At 42.2% G+C, this 24,903-nt stretch overlaps 1 protein-coding gene across 1 annotated transcript in view; it reads right to left on the reverse strand.

Moving 5' to 3' along the window:
• The window catches only part of LOC126278787 (POU domain, class 2, transcription factor 1-like), a 545,915-nt gene extending 521,224 nt beyond the window's left edge, over positions 1 to 24,691 (reverse strand). Inside the window, exons 1-2 of the mRNA XM_049979063.1 lie at positions 24,582 to 24,691; positions 24,106 to 24,521 (exon numbers count right to left, since the gene is read on the reverse strand). Of these exons, the coding sequence (XP_049835020.1) occupies positions 24,106 to 24,521; positions 24,582 to 24,691 (526 nt within the window). The remainder of the gene's footprint in view (positions 1 to 24,105; positions 24,522 to 24,581) is intronic.
• Positions 24,692 to 24,903: the final 212 nt, after the last annotated feature.

Genomic DNA, 24,903 nt, shown 5'->3' on the forward strand with positions numbered 1-24,903 from the left:
ACCCTTTGAAAGATAAGGGGCGCCGTGCAGGAACGCCGTTGCCGCATTCCAGGCGGTGAGCGTGTCGCTCTAATGACGGAAAGGCCAGGCCAGTCACCTACCGGTGAGGTACAGTCGCCATACCTGGGCTGATTTACTGCGAGGTCGCACTGTACGGTAGCGGCACCAAGCGAAGCAGCACAGGTAAATTCACAGCCAGTGACGAGCTGCTGCTGGAGACAGCAACGCGTTTCGTTTGCCACCTTCTCAAACATCTCGTTTTTTTACCAGTTTCTTGATTTTTTTTTTTACAAGCACTTCTGGCATTTCGAAATTTCTATGCCCAATCTTTCAATTTTCAGGTGATGACCAGACACAGAAATACTGACACTGCACATATATGAACTGTTGACCCGCCCAATGTTGGAAAAGTTGTCTGCATCCTTTCACGAAGTGTCAAGTGTTGTCCCTTAAACATCCGTGTCGTATTGGTAACAGTGCTGAGTCCATGACGCGTTTGTATTGTTGGTGAGCGTAGGCAGTTTGTTAAACCACGCGCCACAGTGGGTGCTGTGGTTAATGGCCCTGCCCACCCATTTGTTTGTTTGACGTGGGTGCGATCCCACATGACTGACTGACTCCACCACCAGACATTTATGTTCCCATAATTATTTGGTGGCATCTGAAGATGAAGCTTTAACTTTTAAAACCAGTTGTGGAATAAATTAAGAAAATTAGTGGGAACCGAAGCGGATATTCTATAAGCTAGTGTCAGTACATTCTATAACCGAGCGAGGTGGCGCAGTGGCTAGCACACTGGACTCGCATTCGGGAGGACAACGGTTCAATCACGCGTCCGGCCATCCTGATTTAGGTTTTCCGTGATTTCCCTAAATCACTCCAGGCAAATACAGGGATAATTCCTTTCAAAGGGCACGGCCGACTTCCTTCACCGTCCTTCCCTAACCCGATGAGACCGATGACCTCGCTGTTTGGTCTCGTCACCCAAAACAACCCAACCAAAACCAACAGTCTATAGTTGGGTGGTTCATTGCTTTGGCTGAGGGGACCAGCCAGCGATGGCATCGGTCCCATCGGAATGGAGAAGGAAGTCGACCGTTCTCTTTCAAAGGAACCATCACGGCATTTGCCTGAAGCAATTTAGCGAAATTACGGAAAACCTAAATCGGGATGGCCAGATGCGGGTTTGAACCGTTGTCCTCCCGAATGCGAATCCAGTGTGCTGACCACTGCGCTACGTCGCTCGGTGCAAGTTCGATAGCCCTCTCGATCATTGGACTTAAAAGCTCTCATCCAAAGGATGGAAAGAAGTGTGACTAACATCACCTCCACGACGACATTATTATGGAAGGTTAACACGAGTTCCACTTACAAAATTTAAGCTGTTATTCAAAATATTTTCTGGGCGTTTTGTCGTAGCGGATCCTTGTATACAGCGGATACCTGCGCAACATTAGCGTTGTTGTCATTCAGTTGGTTAAAGTTATTTACCTTTCTTTTTATGAAAGTACCCTCGAAACACTAAAAAAACGGTAATTGGCTGTCACCAAAAGGCACTACACAAAACTTACAGTATCGTAGCAACCTTCAGACTATGCGAAAGTATTGTGATGTAATTGCCATCGCTCTAGGAACATCTTATCAGGCTGCTGGCTGATTCTTCATCAGCAGAAGTTTTCATACTGCGTTTACCGCTGTTAACATACAGCCAGCACTTTGGAAAACCAAACCCGCCAAGGAAGCCGGCAGCGCATTTCGTTACAGGTACCTTTACTAAGCACGACATCATCACGATGATCAACCAATTCCACTGGCACACACTGCAAGAGAGACGTTCTGCATTACTGTGTGGTTTATTGATCAAGTTCCGAGAGCGTACGTTCCTTGTACAGTCAATAATACCGTGACAACAAAATTAGGGAGATTCAAGCCCATACAACAAGGAGGATTACCAGCGATCGTTCTTCCTGCGAACCATTTTCGACTGGTACAGGAAAGGGGGATCTGAGAGTGGTACACAAAGACCCTCCGCCACAAGACGCAAGGAGGCTTGCGGAGTATAGATGCACATGTTCTAAGCACAAACTTCGTGGCGAAGAGCAAAGTGGGTATTAAGGTTGTCAACAGCACAGACTGTGAGTGAATGGAACAAATTTGTTTCCAAACAACACTCCATCATTCTTCCTCTTCCTCCCCTTCGAGCTAACTAGGTATAAACTAGGGCCTCTCCCGCTACTCCCACGACCACCATTACTAAGTACCTATTTTCGGTACGCCATTGTCAGTAATACTATTTCATTTTGATCAACTTGAGAAACAAGCTGGCTTTATAAGCTAAACAGCCCAAGGGATCATTTGTAATAACTCTTTAAATTAGCAAATTTGGATAATGAGTATGGAAAAACGCTTTTCCTACGTCTCATAGCCGGCCGTTGTGAGCGAGCGGTTCTACGCGCTTCAACCGGAACGCGCTGCTGCTACGGTCGCAGGTTCGAATCCTGCCTCGGGCTTGGATGTGTGTGATGTCCTTAGTTAGGTTTAAGCAGTTCTAAGTCTAGGGGACTGATGACCTCAGATGTTAAGTCCCATAGTAATCAGACCCATTTGAACCATTTTTTACATTTCATAGATTTTAGAGAAAGCAATTGGCTCAGTTTCAACAAAGTTATTATGAACGGCGACCGAGACACAAGGTAGTGTTCCAACCTACGCTGTTGTGGTGCAGACTACATAGTCTAACGATTCAATTTTCACTAGACTTCGTCATTCAGCTTTCATTAGACTTCGTCAAGATTGTGAGAATTTCTGGATCGAAATAAAAGTCGGGAAAGGAGAATAAAAACCGACAAGTGAATTCTGAGCCGTCTCATAGAAGGTTTGAGTTTATTAAACAGAGAAAAAGATGGGATACGTGTGAATGGAACATACATGGTCCATTACCGTTTTGCAGAAAGCACTGGCTCTAGTGTACATTGCCTTGAACAAATTAGTAGAGCTTGCGTTGAAGTAGGACTGAAATTCATTCCCGCTCAAACATGGAAGTGACTCAAACGAATTAACGAAACTATAAATCATGCTAACGAAAATGAGATCTGCTTAAGAGTCTTTTTATTTAATTACTATTTCAACAAATACAATTATTATCATCTATCTGTACAAGGAAAAGAAAGATAAGGGAATGCTAAACTTTTGGCGGCGGCTGAATATTTCTATGTGTAACCTTATGCAATCCCAACGCTTTTCTGGCGAGCGAAGGGGTGTGATCGAAGACACCAGGTGTACACACACGATGGGCCGCAACCCGACACATCTGCGCTGTTTCTGCGGCAGCGTTTCGCTGACGTCGCTATTCTGCTGTGCGTAATTCCATTGGCTACACCCATCAAAACATGATCACCAAAGGCTTTGACAGGTCGAACGCAGATTAATCCATTATGCTGTAAGACAAAAGTCTTCAGTAAAAGGCCTCTTTGTATAGCATTTTCGTATATACCGGAGGCTTGGATCATTGTGACGGAAGTACTAAAAATTCTCTTCAGTTATTGTTTCAAAACCTGCAACCCTTTGCGTGTCAGGGCAGTTTAGGGCAGATCGTTAGTATGGAATTACATATAGTACGTTAAGATTTCAGAGTGCCAAAGTACTGAGCGAAATTTCAGCAAGTAATATACGATTGCTCGTATTGTCTACCGTTGGAACAGTTCCCAGCTCACCAGAGAGTTTGTTAATATGCTGGAATAACTCAGATTTCTTTCGACAACTGCCTGACGTGAAAGAATAGAAAAGGCCATGAATTACAATTACAGAACCAAATGCAAGTTAACAGCGTTGTTGAAATCCAAGTTAAAATATGGAAAGCAATCTTAATTATGTAGTCAGTAAACTACTTTTTCGGATCTGCGTGTGGACAAATACTAAGTCACTCTAAGAAAATGCAAACACTAAGGCAAAAAAATAAAAGACGAGAAAATTAATTTGAACCGAAATTCGCTTGCAGCTCACAAAGAGTTTCAAGTGACTTTTATTCCATCGACGGCAGGTGATGTAGCGTCAAGAAATGTGGAAGCCGAAAGAATCAACAGCGGCGGAGTCATCAGTGGGAGAAGGCCCTTGTGTGGCCAGTATCTAGTGTACCAAATGGCATTATTTCCAATGAAGACATGGTAACAGAATCGAAAACAGATCAGCAAATTATCGTTGGAGCAGAAATTGCAGGGACGTCTGCAGAGTACGATGGCAAGGCTTGTATACAGTATTATAATAAAATATAATGGAGTATTCTAGTACCGTCGTTATATGAGCCAGATTTATGCAAACGGGAAAGACTATTTAATTATCATAAAGGCAGACAGCAATTAGGAGCTACCTGTCACTACTTGCGAACTGAATTACAGTAGCGTTACGGGACAGAATTCTGAACTAGACTCTCCACGTACGTTATGGGATGCTATTAGAGATGTAAATATCGAATAATAAGACAAACTGTGATAAAGGTAGTGATTTCTTTAGTCCAGTAACATACACCGCGTCATTCATACATTTATTATTGTAGCATTCATAACTCGTAATAAGAGGAACACCGAAAGATAGCCTGGGTTTTGTTCCGAATTCCGGTGAGTGTTACTTGTGAGACAATAACACAACAATATAACAATATTTAAATCTATTGCTAGTAATTCTAAAATAATTAAGACTATGTGTATTTTCTATGTGTGCATTACAGTTTAGTCCTCTAACTACTTTGTCAGAAAAACAGTAAAACTAATTCTTTTGACTCAGAAGGATTCAACAACGCTTGAATATACGCGCTCCAAATATTCATTCCATTGCTTCTTTTAATGTGTGTATTAGCAAAATCACAAAACATTCAAAGGTGGAGATAGACGTAGGCATAAATTGTTTTAAGCTTCAATTTCTACAAAAGACGAAATGCTTACCGGTAGTGTTTAATTTTGTTATCTATTTGTATAATTTCAGTAGCTCCTAAAAACTATAATGAGAAATCAAAAATAACGTATTTTTGTTCATCTTATCCGTTGCTATTTACAAATAGGACCACAACATTCGAAACCTTCACCTACGCTCCAAGCGAGACAAGAAGCCACGACCTCCGAGGTCTGTCGTAACTTAGCTACAACGAAGTGCCAAGTCACAAAGCCGGTTATTCATTACAACCGATCATAAGATAGAAAATATGACGGAAGACTTCTTTGTGTTTCCTCAAGATGAAATTACAATATCGAAGGGCACTATTTCTTACATTATGAGTGAAAGATTCGAGAAAAAGGATCTGATGTGAAGAGGTATGATCGAACAGAAAGGGTAAATTTGTATCCGGAGACATGTCCATTTAAATGCGCTACCTTTATTTAGACTGTTAATAGCAATGCTAAGAATCTCGTTAACTCTATTCTATTTGCATGCAAAGACTTATTTATTCGTTCTCACGACGAATCAGTCCGGAGCATTTGTTTTAAGTCAGCAATAACGTAATGTTCAATTTTTTGTTGCACGGAACAAATTTAACGTTTTTCACAGTTATACTCTCTAGAAGAAAACGAGAGAAAAAAAAAGTTGGGGCAGTCCGAAATGAACCACTTCCACTGAATGTTAAATCCCAATTATCTGTTGATCAGTGTACTGGAATGCCAAACGGAAATGCACAGATTTAATATGTGAATAATTAGCTGTTATTGCTGCAAACCATTACGATTTCTGATGCAGCACTCTTTACCACGTGTAAGATAATTTTAATTTCAACTCCCTTAATAGCGCTATTTATGCAGACCTAATTAAATGATGATGAAACAGACCTGGCAACTGCAACTAAGCAAGTTAATGGAGGCAGTACTGAAACTGCATCCGATGAAGATATATTCATTCGTGTAAACAAAGAAGTTATGCTTACATTCTTGGACATTTAAATGTCACTATGCTGAACAGCAGAAAATTTATAGTCCAAATTAGAGTAAAAATAATGGCAACGCAATTAGATTTATAAATCTAGTTCTTCGTATGATGACTCTGTGTTTCCCAGCGTTTCAGACGTATCTTTGAATACTAACTGACTCCATATAACCTTCTTTACCTTCTGGTAATTGTGTTCTCGTCCTGTCTTGTACTATTTTTAAAATCCTGGTGTTCCTTGCGGCACAGAGAACGCCTAACAAAAGCAATATGTCAAATTTCCCCTCTATTGCTAAATACTTGAAAGTAACAATGTACGATTGATAATGATTCCCGCGTGATACTTTTTTGTTTTCAGTGTAAGGGCAAAATATAACCATGCAACATTAAACGGTCGTTCGTCCATACGAATCTGAGTGTACGGCTGCTGACATCTCCCGTCCCTCCATTTCGTCAGAAGCTGCGATGAAAGCAGAATTTACTGTCTCCCTTCCTCGCACGTGTTAACAGAATGCACGTATGTCATCGAAAACCGTGCAGGACTGAAGGAAAAGCTAACACAACTTGCGCGAATGCCGGCCTGAACATATTCAAATTATTCGTTTGACTTCTGACTGAGTTTGATTAGGCACTTTTGACGGCGCTGAATTACAGTTATGGTGGGAGTATCTTGAGTTCTTCATTACAGCGAATGTACAGCGACTTGCTTCCTTTTTTTTCGTTTTTCTTCCACTTCGTGTGTCTTCATACAATCGCACTGAACAAAATAATATCAGAAACCTTGTAGTTCACATTTAATAACATGTACGTCTTGCACAGAGTTAAGTGGGCAGGAACTTTAAAGACTCCAGACGAGTGAGGGTATTGAAATATTGCCGACTACTTAGCGTAAATGTGTTGCTAAAGCGATTATTACTGACTGAACTTTGGATTTATCTCGGTCACTCGCATTTTCTCAGCTTTTTAGCACCAGCTTTGAGGAGCATCTTTCCTGAATGAGATCTAATTTCACGTGCTAAACTGAAGAATTGAACCCATCAACTGCATATATAGACAGACGTAGGAAGGTTGTAGGGGTACAAACACGGAAAAAATGCTAATTACGCAGCCCTCTAGTCAATATGTGCTACAGTTAATACTGGTCGTCTTAAAACTTTTCCTGTCAGTTGTGCGACCACGTTAGCACTGTACCGGTCCTCTCCAGAAGCTATCCGCTTTGTCCCCGTCGCCATTGCTGATCACCTCGCAACTTTATGGAAATAGAGTCACACTAACATCTTCACGGAGGACTCTAATGGTAAAAATAATTCAGTGCAGCTAATGGGCATTTTCAAGATAGTTCATATTATCCAATGCGAAACGGAAAATACCCTTTTACGAGCAGCCACTACAGAGAGAGCTAATGTATTAGACATTTTCCGAAGAGAATATAAATACTGGATATGTCGTAAACGGTACGGGACACTGCGTCTTCTCTTCCATACTACTACTTTATGAAACATTGCAGCCATTACAGACAAAAAACTAACAAGTTGTTTTGTACCACGCAGCAATTTATCGAATTTGAAACGTGGCAATTTGCTGTATTCTGTTGCCAGAGAAAAATCGCATGGCCGATGAATTCCTATTCTTGGAAATGCACACACAGTCTATGAAAGTAAATAATGTGAAACTATCTAGACAGGAATACTAGGGTTTAACGTCTTGTCCCGGTGACGGGGTAGTTAGAGACGGGGCTGGTATCTGCCAGCAAGTAGAACCATACATGTTGAGACAGGTTCATCTCAAATGACTAAGGGTTATGCACTAGGGTGAATCCGTCGGGAAGGCGACAGCCGGATGTCCCCAGCCATCGCCCATATTACACGAAACGTTATAAAACTGAAAAGAGAGAGAGATTGATCACTTTTCAGCCACGTAGGATTCTGCGTGTTTTTGTTTTGCTTGTGACCACTGAGACGTATCACATTTATATTACTGTTGATCTATGTCAGCTAAACATCTACGTAACTTAACGTTTTTACAAAAATAGTTTCCTTTTTCCCGTTTGCTACCGGTCAGTGCCACAGGCCACCCAAAACTCGAACATAGAATATATCCATGCGATGTTAAATGACATAAACACTCCCGATATTGCAGGTATAGTCCTCCGAAACGCGTAAGGCTAGTTGAAAACTGCACAAAGTAAAATTTGTGCCCGTACTATAATCTGTGAAATTTGTGCCCAATATTCCTGAAAGCTACCTGCTCACCAAGATACGTCTTGCCGATATCCTGTGAGTCCTCGTCGACTAGAAAAGCTCCGCATGATCCACGCTCTACCTGTACTGCTGACGTCCTCGTCCACCGGAGTGGATAGCCACTTAGGTACGAGTCTGTAGTCTGTAGCATTCGTATCGCTCAATTCGTGCTTTTTGCATATGTGTATGCCTCTTGGTTCAATACAGAACGTGCAACCACCATTCCCAGTAATCCAACGTAAAGGTTACTCGTATATCTTAAGGAGAACCAAAGCAGACAGGACTGTGATTTGGGAGTGTTAAAAAAAAAGGAAGCAACGGATATCCGAAGAATGCGATACACCAAACGTTGAAAAGTGCCTGTTTCAAAAGTGCGTTAATGAGAAACTCCGTATGACGCTCGCTTAGAAGTACCGTACACTAATCAGGCGAAGGAGACGGACCGAGAGGAAGAGAATCCGATTTCGAAAATATATTTCTAGGAGTTAGGTTATCTGGGCAGTCTAGGGAGCGAGTTACGAAGTGCGAGAATAGCAGGCAACGAAGAGCACGTTATAAAACCAACGGGCCAAACCACACGGAAATCATAAAGGAAAATTATCATCGTTCCCGATTGTAAAAATTCTGCCATTACTATTCTTGCTCGAATACCACTTCATGAGGTGTTATTAAAAAGTAAAAGACCCTGTAAGAGCCACTGGCTATGCTATCTACAGGGCAGGCTACGCATTTCGGACAAGAAGATTTAGAGTACATTCCGTCGGTCTTTTATGTGAGCAAATTTCAGTACACAGGACACCAACGCGTAGTGGCAGGTATAATATAATAAATGTGACTGGTTAAAGCAATTTGTATTTTCAGTTGGTTTTCGTAACGGTCACCGTCAGTCTCAATCAAACTATTAATATTTCTCATTCTCAGGAAAGCTTTTCTTGCCATTGTTTAGTTTATAATGCGTTAGTGCATAGAAACACAATTTTAGTGCCACACGCGTTTCGCCTTTATTTTCTGCAGGGCATCATCAGTGGCAGGTTGTGTGGACAAGTTCTTACATATTACGCTACTGTTGCATTTTTGGTGTTGTTGTTCTCTTATGGAGTCTCAAATGTATTTTCTTGAACCAGTTGTATGTGTTGGCAAGGAATGCTTGACATAGCTGCATTGACATCTTCAACTTTTCTAGTCCTGTCTTCCTCAGTTGCGTGTAATATTACGGTATATTGAAATTTTTACTTATGGACCGTAATGTTACACGCAACTGAGGAAGATAGGATTACAAAAGTTGAAGATGTGTTAGTGCGTAGGTTTGTAGCGTTTACTAAACAGAACAGGTACACATTACAGAGACTTAGGCTTCAGTAATGTATTCCCCTTCACCATTTACAACAGCCTGACAACGCTGGTGTAACTTCTTGATTAAGAGCGAAAAAGATGAAAATCTGAGTGCGCAAAATCAGGCTAATAAGGTGGACGGTGAATGACTTCCCGGTCCAATCCCTGATTAGTGCTTTTCCTCAGTCTAGAAGACTGTGGGCGAACGTTATCGTGGAGCGGCATCACTTCTCGCAGTCTTCCTGGTCGCTGTTCTTAGATTGTCAGACGTCTCACTTGTCGACAATAAATGCCGGCAGTGATAATTATACCTCGGGGAAGCAATTCTTAGTATATCGCACCGATGCAATTCCACCAGATGCATAACATTATCTTTTGTGGGTATGGGCACGGCTTTCTACGGAGAGTAACTGCTTTGTTTGTGTGCAACCATTTCTTTCTTTTCCTTATGTTATCATCAACATCAACAAAAGCAAAACGAGGATAATGGAATGCAGTCGAATTAAATCGGGTGATGCTGCGGGAATTAGATTAGGAAATGAGACACTTAAAGTAGTAAAGGAGTTTTGCTATTTGGGGAGCAAAATAACTGATGATGGTCGTAGTAGAGAGGATATAAAATGTAGACTGGCAATGGCAAGGAAAGCCTTTCTGTAGAAGAGAAATTTGTTAACATCGAGTATAGATTTAAGTGTGAGGAAGCCGTTTCTGAAAGTATTTGTGTGGAGTGTAACCTTGTATGGAAGTGAAGCGTGGACGATAAATAGTTTAGACAAGAAGAAAATGGAAGCTTTCGAAATGTGGTGTTACAGAAGAACGCTGACGATTAGATGGGTAGATGACATAACATATTGGGAGGTATTGAATAGAATTGGAGAGGAGTTTGTGGCACAACTTGACCAGAAGAAGGGATCGGTTGGTGGGGCATATTCTGAGACATCAAGGGATCACCAATTTAGTATTGGAGGGAAGCGTGGAGGGTAAAAATCGTAGAGGGAGACCAAGAGATGAATACACTAAGCAGATTCAGAAGGATGTAGGCTGCAGTAGGTACTGGGAGATGAAGAAGCTTGCACATGATAGACTAGCATGGAGAGCTGCATCAAACCAGTCTCAGGACTGAAGACAACAACAACAACAACAACAACAACAACAACAACAACAACAACATGTTAGCATAATGACACCATTTCTCGTCTCCACAGTATAGGAGTGGTAGGTGTTGTTCACTAGCCAGTTGATGACGAGTAAGCAGAGATGTCCATTTGGCGACCCGCTAATTTTTGCGATTTTGGCTTAGAGCATGCGGTATCCATATACCCGATTTTTGAACCTTCCACATTGCACGCAAATGTCGCACGTTGCTTGAATGGTCACAGTTCATCATATTTACCAGTACTGGAGTACACTGACATGTATCACTGTGGGTTAATGCGTTTAACCGATCTTCATCAAACACCGACGGTCCTCCTGAAAGTGGAGAGTCACTAATGTGAAAACAATCCTACTTAAAACTAGAAAAACCTTGCGCCATACACGGCGCAAATGTTTCTGGCTGCCTCCGCTGCTGTCACCACTTTATTGAAATCAAATAGGCGAATATGACGGAAATGTTCTCGATTTCTCCATTTGGCACTCCGTTTTCGAGAGGTCATAGCTCCACTCACTGTCTCCAAATGGCGAAATTTACTCATACAGCTACAATGAACTAAAAACAAAAAGGAAATGACAATCGATAAATAAATTCATAGCAGCTGGAATACCAACATCGAAAATGAAAAAGCTATGAACTTATGCACGAACCTAATTTATCGTTCAGCTTATTCGCATCTTGGCAACGGCCTTGCCGTGGGATCACCGAGGTTAAGCGCTGTCAGGCGTGGTCGGCACTTGGATGGGTGACCATCCAGGCCGCCATGCGCTGTTGCCATTTTTCAGGATGCACTCAGCCTCGTGATGCCAATTGAGGAGCTACTCGACCGACTAGTAGCGGCTTCGGTCAACAGTACCATGATAACGACTGGGAGAGCGGTGTGCTAACCCCACGCCCCTCCTATCCGCATCCTCCCCTGAGGATGACACGGCGGTCGGATGGTCCCGGTAGGCCACTCGTAGCCTGAAGACGGAGTGCTTTTTTTTAATTCACATATTCGAAAAATGGCTAATCACTGTCTGCTACGCGCAGCCAGGAAGTGGATTTTGCTGTGGATCCCTGTTCTTTTGCTTAACTGGTCGGGACTGTGGGGCGCAGGCACACAGGGCACGCCGGACGCTGGATCGCCAGGACGCTGGTCGCTCTTTTAATCTGGCCACCAAAGCGGCCGCCCCCGGCCGCAGTGCCGTGGCGGCGCCGGCGCTCCCCCGGCTTTCCCCCGACATTAACTGAAAAGCGCTGGAAATGGGAAGGCGCCACAAAAGCCAGATTCCTCTCCAAAACGAGGGGCGTCGCGCAACCGGGAATTGGGGAGGCCTGTTTTCAATAGGATCGGCGCCAAAACACTCCTTTAGCGACGCGAATTGGTTACGTAAGTTTGTTAAAGCATATTTCACTTCCTACTCCGTCAATCAACAATTCGGGCGGGGGGGAATAAAACAGCAGCCACACATTAAAATGAAAACTAATGGACTGAAAAAGAACTCGGTTAACTACACATTAAAATGAAAAGTAATGGACTGACAAATAACTCGGTGAACTATTACCAAAACACGTTTCAGCAGCATTCGCAAAAGATGTGCATTTCTATTTATACCTGATGATGCTGTGACGTATGGGAAAGTGTCGTCGCTGACACCCAAACCTCCAGACGTCAGACGCTCAGATTGGTACCAAACGGTGTATGCAGATAGAATATAAACCAAAACACCGATTTGGTTCGTGCTATGTGCTGGCATCAAGTAGAACATGCGTAAACGTAACTATGGAGAACATGAAAGGCGTATCTGTAAGTGACGATGTTATTCATCTTTCGTGGGTAATTTCGGATAGCGGGAGGTCGTCATACCGAAGGTGCAGTGTTCAAACCCGAGTGATGACAATTTGTTTTAACTGTCTACACGTGAGACTGTTATGCGGGAGAACATTTTCCTGGCATGTAAAATGACTTTTTAGAAGTTTGTATCAGTGTTCTTTCGGCAGTCTGCTTTCACTTGGTTAACAGAACGTACCAAATCTACAGAGTACATTTGTATAAATATGTGTGGTGATCTATAGGACTTGTGCGACAGAAAAGGCACCACTCCTGATGAAGCAGCTAGTGCATTTGCGGTTCCACAGAATAAACATAAAACACTCGGAGGAGTAAAATAAAGAAGCAGTTGCATCACACTTTCGGAAAATAATCCCATATAACGCTTTCCGCATTATATGGTAAAAAATAATCGCCATAATTGAGGTATGATCCCAGGTCCCTGGATACGACGATCTAATGCTCTACCAACTTCCCCAAGGAAGCAATACGTGTTAGTTACTCAGTTATCCTTTTCTTGTGCACCTTAGTTCTAGTGTTACTTTTAAGAAACGCTTACGCCCGTTCTGCTGAACGAAAACACACAGTACGAACTAAATCGCTGTTGTGGTTGATACTGCATCGGCGTAAAACATTTTGGTACCGATCTGACATCTGGAGGTTTCGGCGCGAGTGACTGTTGGAGGATACAAAATGACTTTGAAAAAATTTCTTGTTTGTGCAATGAATGGTAATTACCTCTAAATGTAGAAAAACCTATGTTAATGAAGATGAGTAGGAAAAAAAAAGCCCCTAATGTTCGAATACGATATCAGCAGTGTGTTGCTTAACATAATCACGTCGGTTAAATATCTAGGTGTCACGTTGCGAGGCGATATGAAATAAAACGAGCGAGTGTGGACTGTGGTAGGGAAAGCGAATGGTCGACTTCTGTTTATAGGGTGAATTTTAGAAAAGTGTGGTTCACCTGTAAAGCAGAGCTCATATAGGACTCTAGTGCGACCGACTGTTGAGTACGGTTCGAGTGTTTGGGATCTGCACCACATGTGATTAAAGGAAGGTATCGAACTGATTCAGAGGCAGACAGATACAATTGTTCCGATTTATTACTGGTAAGTTACAACAAACGCAAGTATGTTTCGAAAACACAAATATAAATATTTAGATTAAAAGCGGCTTTCTTCTTTGGGAAGCGCTACTGAAAGAATTTAGATAACCGGCATTTAAGGCTGATTACAGAAAGATTCTACTGCCGCCAACATACATTTCGCGTAAGGATCATAAAGACACGAGTAGAGATATTACGGCTTGTAAGGAAGCGTATAGATAGTTGTTTTCCCCTCGTCCTATTTGCGAGTAGAACATGAAAGATAATGACGAGTAGTGGTACAGGGTACCCTCTGCCAATCAGTGGCTTGCGCAGTGTGTGTGTAGATGTAGATGCAGGTGTCTCAAATCATTATCACAATATTCTCAAGCTCCTACGCCATCATCATTAAGGTAACTGTGAGATGGTAATTATTAGCACAGGCGATTTCTGAGCGTTTCGCCATCTCAGCAGAGGCAAAACTCGCGTAGAGAACGGGAAATGATATCGCTATTTTTATGCCGCAGCTCATCAAACTACAGAATCGCCAGAAGAATCGTCATTTTAACTTCGTATTATGGTTTCTTCACCCAGCAGAAATATGTAGATCGCCGAATTGTGTGCCACATCTACTGTTGAGCTATTACTTAACAGGTACAAGTTTAACGTCTTTCTACGAACAAAGTACGATAAAAGACGACACACATCTGCCCTGCTCGTTGGCCAGTCTCGAAGAGCTAGTTTTTTAGTACAGTTGTGGTATGCTATTAGTGTCAACTATTCCTACTTAATTTATTTGACTGCTAACAAATTCATATATTTGTACATTTTCTTGAAGTTACATTCGTAGCAGTTCAGAAGCGCTAATCTGCCGAAATCTGAACCAAAAACAGTCAAGATATCAAGTGTTATGCTATGACTATGATATAATTTTTGTTTTAAAGTCGTCACTTTATTAAAGAAAAAGCATTAAGCTCAGCTCATGTGCCTAAAAAGTAGTTCCATTTATAACTGGCACCCTGTACTAGGCACTGTGATTTCCTTTGGTATAACAAATAAACAAACATCGTCTGGATCACAACTTTTTATCATCGACTACCGTTTTGAATCTGCGCTATAGATTATCTTCAGATCTGGCGCCGCAAAATGCAGTTTGTCAACATTGGGATTGGAAAACTGATACCTGTGGTCGGTAACAAAACAAAGTTCCATGCGGTGTTTGTTTATTTATGTAGATCTATTTAGTTGATAACTTTAAGTCTGCAAGGGTACTCCCAAAGGTTTTGCGTTGTTTCAGACCGCAGTTTGATATTACAAAGACCGGCGTAACGCACTTATGGTGATTGTATCTGTAATATGTTCAAAGTTTTCCTTGTATAAAAACGTTCTTGTATAGTCCGAGTGCGAAAACAGGCTTGCATTAGATCGGTTATATGCAAGGCAATTAGAGCGGTATTATTCCAGAACTGAGTTGCGGGTCCCATAAGAGTTTGAATAGTATCACTGTAAAATTTTCAAATGGTGTAGACCAACAATGCACCGACTTCCCTAATCCAGTTAACTTCAAGGCGGTTCATTAACAACCTGCCTTTCACTATTATTCGCGTTATTCAGAGTGTTGGATCTCTCATTATACTATTCACAGATTTCTAAAATTGACACCACAACAATGTTGAGCCTCATGTTTCCTGCTAGTTCTGTTATAGGAGTCACTATTTTTCTATAGTTTTTGATATTTCAGTTCTCTCATAATGAAATCTAACTATGAAACGAAACTGTCATCTATAACTTAAGTAGAAAACTGAATGAAAGATGTGCAGATCCTTCGTCGCCGTGGTTCGTACCTTCACAACTTAACGTAACATTAGTGATCTGTATTTTCACGCTGGCATGCATACACAGGACTACGTAACTAAATTACAGGTGCCTGTAACGGAACTTCAGCACTTAATAAGTTTAAAATTTCATTTGAGCCCAAGAAGTGTGCAAACGTTTTACTGCTACACATAAGGTGGACTTTATGAATAGCCATTCTCTTCGGTAATGTTTCATGTGTGGCGTTACTGTGAGAAAAATATGTGGTGGTGAACTCTAAAACAAGGAAGACATGAAAGCAAATGTGCTATAAAATTTTAAGCACTAGAATAATATATTAAGGACTATAAGAACGGCTGTTCACCGTCATTTTCGTTGCCAGTGACTGGGAACGTACAGAAAAAATCCAAGTTTTCAACGTAACTACGATTCCTTCGAACACAGCAGTGCTTTGAAAATGTCACTTATCTCCGAGTAAAGAGCCAGCTCAGCAGATGCTGATGTGGCTTAATATGTATTCCACTTCCTCAATCAAGAAATACGTGCCCGGTAACTCAATGAACCTTAAAATCTTAGCTCTTATTTACATACATTGTACTTGTTTTTACTACCGTCCTTAATAAATGGAAACAATTGTGCACAGTGATTACAGATGATGCACTACTGATAAATCTACATCTACTAAAATTGTAGGGCAACTATGTCAATAATGAAAATACACATTTTATTACGTAAGGGTACTTTTAAAACTCTGGAATTTTTGGGAGAAACAGAAAAACCTTTATTTACGCAAGTGGCTCCAAGTATGGCTTCATAGTGGCAGACTGACAGATGTTGTCATGCAGGTTCCCTTATTATTTATATGCAGGATTTAGTATGGTAATGCACCCCCGTTGGTCAAACAAACCTGTAACCACGCGTGTTGTTCTTCTTTGAATACGTTCAGTATTCACTGTTAGTCGTATTTCATACCGGTCCAACACGCTTGACGGGAAGCACGAGAGCTTTGTAAGAAGTCATCTTTGTGGTTTGCATTTTCCCAGTATCCAGCCAAAAAAAATGAAGTTTTCCACTAGCTTTACTTATGACTGAGCCTATGTGACTATTACATCATTGCCGGCCGGTGTGGCCGAGCGGTTCTAGGCGCGTCAGTCAGGAACCACGCGACTGCTACAGTCGCAGGTTCGAATCCTGCCTCGGGCACGGATGTGTGTGATGTCCTTAGGTTAGTTAGGTTTAAGTAGTTCTAAGTTCTAGGGGACTGATGACCTCAGATGTTGAGTCCCATAGTGCTCAGAGCCATTTGAACCATATTACGTCATTGTAAATATGGAAAAATACTTGTCATTCATATCGGTGCTACTTGTAAGTATGTAAGAGCAGAGGTCAAACGACAGCTCTAGGGTTTGTCGTTTCCATGAGTGGAATTTAAAATGACGGATTTATGTTGACAAAAGATCTCTCGCAGACAACTTGAAAATGACACGCCACGTGCGGATGAACACGAAGGCCTACGTACATTTTCCTCAAAAATATCCTGCAAGAGGTGTGGAACGTTAGCAGCGCGCCCTTGCCCGAGCTTTCGTCTTTTTTATCGTTCCGAGAAGCGACTCGACACGCGAGGTGCGGCTGATAAGCTGCTTCCCGAGTCGCTATCTTCCGCCTTCAAATGGAACGTCTCTGCGGGAGCGACCGCAAGGTGCATGCCGGTCCACACCTACCTGTCACGGGTTACAACGTATCCACGGCTGATTTCAAGCGTGACCCGTTCCTATAAAATGTTAAACGGTGACAACTGAGCGACGGTCTTACAATATGCCGCTAGAAAACTATCCTTTGAACTGAAGTCATAAATAAATACAATATCAATGACACTATCAACGACTGAATAACGCATGTACGTAGAAGGGAGGGAGGAAGTCTGGAGGATGGGGGGGGGGGGTGCGATCTGGTAAAATACTGACATCTTTCTAAATTCATTACAAAGCTTAAGCAGATGTGGATGGTGAGGAGAGTATAATGAATCAATATTAAGTTAGAACATTAATTTGTAAATCAATGAAAGACATTTATTCAAACTTTTGAAGCGCTAAACTTACGATATTAATAGAGTGTTTATTTCTGGCTATGGTGCCTTCAATGTAATTGCTCCAATGGTAAAAATAGCCACAGATGATTTTCTGACAAACTTAGAGAATTCTAATGACGAACGTTAGAGACGCATTCTACCGAATCGAATAGGCACGACCGCAGAGAGTGCAAGAAGGCGAACAGAGTTACTTGTTGTGGTCAGACTGACCACAGCGTCAGAAATTGTGGCGACATCGGTTATCGTTTTCAGATGACTGAAAGAAAAACGTTAAACAATGTTGCCTACCACAACTTTTTAATGTGGGTTACGGAAGGGATATTTACTTCCCTTAAAAATCATTACAGCGGTATTACAGCTGCCAAAACGTAGTCCCCCTTATCATCCTTGTCTTTTGTAAGGGGTACGACAGTCTTGAGAGGGATACTTATGGCCTGAAAATTACCCGACAATTTAGTTCACAATGTCTGGTGTACTCAACTGCACAGATTTAGTGAAACATTGGTTTACTAACTTTCAGTCGCTATTGTGCAAGCTCAATAGAGTAGCTCGTTAGACATGCACATTGATCTTAAAGTGTCAATAAATGCCATTACAAGAAAGAACATAGCTTGATCACATGTGGTCGTTGTAGCGAGTCCACAGATAACTTACTGGAATGATTTATTTATTTAGAACCTTAAAGGCGGGAAAATGTTAAATTGGTACTAGACCATCGTAAATTTTAGTACATATTCAATTCAAAGAAAGTAAAGTTCATGCGCTACTTAATTACAATACAACTTCTTCATTGGTATGTCACATACAGAATAAGTACAAAAACTGTTTTACGCCTTGTACTGACAACACCAGATTGGCGAGAACCGCGAATTGGTGCCAACAGCAGTCCTAAACTTTACGAGCGTTTAGTAACTTAGAGTTAAGAGGCATTTTCACTTGCCTTGAGACATTGTAGCAGTAATAAGGCAGCAACCCCAGTCAACGGGAAACAGGAGATAACTTTGCTACAGTCCAGTGTGTTGAAAGTCCAGCCCTCGCCACAACAAAGCAGACGAATTACTCTGTAGGCAACCACTAGTGTCCAGCGTTTTGTGTCAGAACACTGAAGGAAACAGCTCTTGAACATTATGAACTCCATTTTGTGGATATTCCACTATAGTATGTCCCGGAAACAACAAAGAACGAAGTAATTACCGTCTTTTAGATATTTAAGCCATTCCTAATTTCCGTGTTTCGTACGGAAAAAATTGGGAAAATTTCTGTCTTCTACATAACGCAGTTAGTTAAGTTTTATTTCAGCAGCACACGTTGCAATTTCGAACTATCGGCCACTGAAAATAACAAAGTGCTGGAACACGTGCGGGGAAGGACTGTGATTTGCGTAAGGCGGAAGTTCTCTCTAATAGTGCTCTGGATCAACTGACTCTTTTAAGCGGGAAGGGGGCCGGGCACAGTTCTCTGTGATAGCTCCTACACAACAATCTGCACCACGAATCTGTGGTTCCACTTTGAAACGCCGTAGTAAAGTGCGACGATGTTTGCAGACCGACTCTCGGGTTATTAAACGCGAATATAGCTACGAAAATTCATTCCGGGTGACACATTGTAACAACGCTAAACACCACCGCGGGTTTACTGGACGACGCTGTTTTGTTTCCCGATAGAAGAAGAGCTAAATGTAAGAGGAATATGGCTCTGCGACATTTTGCGTAACAGCACACCTTTCCCCACGGCTAATTGCGAAACGGACTGTCGAACGCGCGAAGTCGTTTTGCCTCTAATTTTAACCAACGAGCGAAACGTAAGCCGTTCCAGATAGAGCGGAAATTGATAAACGAGTAATACGGACAAGTGTCGCCGTTCCGACTGAGATAAGGCACCGTGGGAGCCACGTTACACCGAACTCCTTCCTCTTCGTCCCAATAACACGATCGGCGTCTGATCGCACTATTAACGTCAATTAAGAGAACTCTTCACTGAGCTGTGTTGTCCAGACAATGTTATTCACATGTTTACCGTCAGCCGAATTATCAGAACAGAAAATTGTAATATAAATCTCTTCTTGCAACAGCAAACTTAGCTGTAGACTTAACTGACTTGTCGAGCAAGGATCGTTTCTGCGGAGAAATAGGGCACATCCTTCAGTATAAAAGTTGAATATTATGTTCTACAATATAGACTGCAGTATTAATATTAATTTGGTCTTGGTAAGACAGAATGGCCGTCTAATGAGGTCTGAGGAAATATTTTAGGAGCTTCGTAGGCTGCCCCTAGACAGACCAAGCATTCGTCAACACAGGCAAGCATAATCTTCCTTTTCCACCGTGGAGCAGCTGCACAACTATTTTATTTATTGTACTCTGCGTGTACTTCTTCCGACGTATCCGCCGATTTTATGTACATTTGATAAAACATGTTTCATATCATTTTTCGTAATAAATTTTCTATGCGGGACAACTCATGAGCTGATGAACACTTTTCTGTTCGGTGTAACACGACTAACTTTGTGATAAATGGCGGGGCTATCGGGAGTTTGAGGACTCACTGTCAGACAAAAATCATTTACACGTTGGCTGCATCCGCTTTATTTTTGATATTAATAAAATGGTGACTCGCTTGAAAATACGACAGTCTAGTACCTCATGTCACCTGTGGGAAGCAGCTTGTAACACTATGACTGTTTGATATCTGTTACGCTTCTACTAGATTGTCGATAATGTTTATGCATGAATTCAGAATAAATATATAATATTTATACAGATTCCGAGAGATTAATGTAAGTTGATTTAACGAATGGCGAGTAACATTTCACAACAAATTCCGTCTCGATGTGTGGCGCTCTCATTCGCTTGTGACTCATGCCAGTATTCTGTAGAGATTATCACTGAATGACGAAACGCTTTTCTATGTAAACCACGTCACGACTGACCCGCTTCCAAAAACGCTGGTTAATATTTAATTCATGCTATGGTATGCTGATTCCGCAAAATGTTGTAGATGAGAGTAGTAAACTTACAACCAACCAAACCGCTCTGAGGACTGTGGTTAGTGTGTTTATGTATATCTTTATTTTTGACGCCTCATTCTTGTACGTTTCTTAAGGCTATAAAGAGATCGTAGTTACTACCAACCACACCGCTGTTAGATGTGTGCTTAGACGGTAGCAGCTATTGCTTGTCCATTGGACAGCGTCCGTTTTGGCAATGGAAATTAGTCAACAGTTTGCAGAGTTACTGGTGAGGACCAAACTGGATTTATTGCGCACACTAAGATTTTATTAAAAAATTTAGTTGTTTACAAAAAAGGGGTATTTAGCTACGAAGCATCTGCATGGTGTAATGCATAAATAAAAGTATTTTACTTTGTGAATTTTATTGCCTTTTTTCAGTGATGTGATAATTGATAAGTAACGCGTAGAGCTGGTGCAGTATTGAATGAAGGAATTTTCAATATTTTTTCAAACTATTTCATATTAAGAATAATTTTTACAAGGTGACGCAAAATGTTGTTCTCGCCGTCCACAATCGATAAATTTTTTTGTGGTGGGGTATATCGCACTCTCACATTGCAACTTATTCGCATAAATAATTTCACAACTGTAGTATTAGGGCAAACAGGCTCATGCATTCTCGGTTTACATATAGCCGTCTCTCTTTTCTTTAGTTTTCTCAGTTAGGACGAAAAACTCAATGGTGTACGTAAATATATACTTACAATTGGGAGGGATGCTTAACACGCCTAAACAGCAGTCGCAGTAAATACGTGTTAAAACTGTACTGTTTGGTGCACAGAGCACGGGCTTCCTCTCCATTGTTACTGCGTAAATGGCAAACTTTATAGCTCTCAAAGAACGAAAAAAATATGAACTAATGAACACTTTAAACGTCTGCATGGTCTAAACATTTTTAATACATTATTACATTGATGACTGTCGTAAAGACACAGTATGTGACGTGGGAAATTAAATATCTTTCATGGATGGCAATAGCCGGAAGAAACGTGTATTTTTTAGCAAACAGCAGTTGCATTGGGGTAAAATAGATGTGCGACAACCTAAAGTACCGTTTAACTAATGAGAAAGTGGCTCTCCGGACTCAAAAAATCTGCAGTGTCAAATAATACGTATGGAATGTGGACATACTAGTTTTGCTGTAGTACAGTTTACAAAAATGCCATCTATATTTTCGAATAATGTATTACGTATGTCAGCTGGCGTGTTACAGAAAATAGACGTAATTGTTATTAGAGGAAAGGAACCTGTGGATATCTTGTTGGCGGACTGAGTCGAAAGTAAAGTATTTCGTACAAAATACGTTATTCACGTCAGTGGTTGAAAATATTACCCTTATAATATTATTACACGTTGCTGACAGGTTACTATACAACATACATGCAACTACGTCTTCCCAAGTTCACTTTTTTCCGTTTTGATTAATGCCATAGATAGATCAATTAGCGTGTCAGCAAAAATACGAGGCACATATTTTATAGCACTCTCCTGCTGAACAGTACGCTGCATGTGAAATACGACAAATTTGTATCTTTTTACGATTGAAATGTATCTAAACGTGAAGACAATGACTAAAAGAAAGTTTAAAATGGTTTTTCTTTTAGATCCTGCTGGGGTGCAGGTCTCATATCAGAACAATAACAAGTGGTTAAAGTCAAACGAAATTTAACCACTGTTACACAAAAATGGTTGAAGAGTAAGTGTGTAATGCCGAAGATGATAAATTTGCAAGCTTCCTGTCAACAATGAAATGTGAAGAAAAATTGTACTACTACTCTTAAGAACGTGATTATACTGAAAATGTTCCAGTGAAGGGAAAGTCTTTGCGTTTCCGCTTTTACTGAGTTTTATCCAAATTCATTCATTCGTTTTTGTAGGTATGTGTAAGTGTTTGGGCGGGAGGGAGAGTTAAATTACGGAGTGGTGCTTCAGTGCAAAAAGAGATTAGCTTCTTCGGTCTGACGGAAAAGCTGCGCCAAACAATATCGACAAGTGTACTCCCGGAAGTCTACAAGATTCTATGACAGATGTTGGCATCGTTTTAACACCTTACCTGCCCATAGGAATATGTTTCCTTGATCAACATTCTTTGCATGTAAAGTGTGACAACTTTTCGCCGCTGTTAGTTTTCTCATGTGGGAACGGAACGATTCGTTAGAGGTGAACACAAGCCAAAGAATAGTGAAAAACATAAATGACATGATATATGTGCTGTGACCGCGAAACTACTTGTCCGGCAAAAATAACATGCACAATGAGAAGTCTTACGACGTCAGATCAGTCATAAGACAGTCGGAAGATGTTGCAAGAACTCCTCTAATGTGCACATCAGCATCACGAGCGCGTGTTGACATTTTCGTGAATAACTGAAAACAATTGTTTTCGGCTACGATTGAGGCAGCTATTCCATACAACCTTTGAATAATGTTAAACTGCTTACAAATTCAGTGCGCATCAGTGAATCCAAATCTGACTCTCTTGATTGGTTACGTTTCTTCCAAAAGTACGCTAAGGACCTACAAGGAACACTGTCGAGATGCTCTAGCTCAGTTCGTATTTAATTACTACTGTCAGCCGAATGGTGCTACATGATGTCCGGATGAAACATATATTAGTATAAAACGTAATAACTCGAAACGTAATTGATATATTTATTGGACAAAATGCTCATTGCCAATAAATAAGCATTATATTTCCAAAACAAATTACACCACGGACCATGTACGAAAGGGTAGCAGCGGTGTTCTCTTTCTTACTCAGATTTAGGATTCTCTCGTATGTAGAACACATCACGCTACTTTTCTCTGACATTTAAAGAAAGTGGATCGACCATATCAGAGGAGATAGAAGCTGTACAGTTTACGACATACACGAACAACGTAGTAGATAAATCGGGCTTCGTGCGACAACTCGTAAATAACACATGCAGTCGTGAAGTGGATGCCACTGACAGGTGGGTTGTGGAGAATATTCAAACTTTATTCTTGGTGCAATAAACAGCGAAGAGTGGGTGGAATTTTTGTCTCGATTACACAAGCGATGACTGGATTGCAGTCAGCGCCATTATGAACATCACTGCTCGAAATGATGCTTAGAAGGGAAGACCGCCTGTCATTCCCATTGACAGAATTTGAAGGTTCGTCCCCTCTTTGTCTCGAGTTGTTACCGAGCACCCTCGCTTACAGAGGAGACACGATACACGTCATAACTTTGTTTACGAGGCGCAGAACATCACGTAAACAATGAAAAAACTTTCTAGTGCCAGACATTGTAAGAAAGGCATCGTACACAACGAAAAATATGCAAAACTCTGCCTTCTGACTGCCAAATAAAATACTGCAGCCCCCGAATTGATGTCTCATAAGGAACATGCACTGCAAGGCACAGTACTGTTTGAATGAATCTTATTGTCGTTGACCACTTTAAGAACTATGAAGGTAGTGTAAATATTTAAGCAGGCTGCCATCCTGTATTGGTTAAGAACGAGATGTTAAGCACCCAAATTCGTATTATTATCGACACGAAACATTCACGATGAGCATTGGGAGGAGGGAAATTTCACTGGTGTTCCCGAACACTTCGGTTCGCACACGTACTAAAGGCGAGTGACAACTGGAGGGCCAAATCCACACGGGCATGCCGGGGGCAGCGTCTCTCACCTGGAGGCGGAGACGCGGGGGCGACGTCCGAGTTGTCGGAGGAGTTGTCCGACGAGTCGCGGCCGGTGGCGTCGTCTTCGGCAGCGTCGGAGGCGGCGTCGGGTAGCGCGCGAGGGGGCGTGACGGCGTGCGGCCGGCGGCCCAGGAGGGCGGCGTGGGCGGCGGGAGGTGAGTCGTTGTTGTTGTTGTGATGGAACTTGGCGAGCGAGAAGTCGAGCGGCTGGTCGGCCGCCGACACGGGCGGCGGCGGCGGCGCGGGAGGCTGCGGGGGCGGCGCCGGCCACCCCCAGGCGGCGGGGGCGGCGCCGGCCCAAGGCGCCATGGCGGCGCTGTGCTGCAGGCCGGCCAGCTTGCGGGGTGTGCGGGCGCTCGTGCTGCGACTGCTGCTGCGGCTGCGGCCACGCGCGCTCTGTTGCCTGCGGGTCGCCCGGCGCGCGCGAGCGTCCTACTCGCACTGAGCGAACCCGGCCCCCCACCACGGGGGAGAGGCGCGGCCCCCACCACGGCCGCGAACAGGTGGCGGCGGAGGGGCCTGCTGCACTTGCCGCTCCCGCCCGCGTAAACAAGCCGCGCTACCGACGCGCATCTGCACCTCGTCCACCGCCCTCCTCTTCCTCCTCCGCCTGCTATTCCTCTCCCGCGCGCACTCCTCTCCGACCGTAATTGTTCCTTTCGCCCCTCATCCTTGTTTCTCACCTTACCCACTGTGCCAAATTTTCTGCATCTACTTCCGTTACATTAGATTAGTACTTGTTCCATAGACCATGAATACGATACTTCGTAATGAAGTGGAACGTG

This window comes from Schistocerca gregaria, chromosome 6, assembly GCF_023897955.1.
Source record: "Schistocerca gregaria isolate iqSchGreg1 chromosome 6, iqSchGreg1.2, whole genome shotgun sequence".
Classification (NCBI taxonomy): domain Eukaryota; kingdom Metazoa; phylum Arthropoda; class Insecta; order Orthoptera; family Acrididae; genus Schistocerca; species Schistocerca gregaria.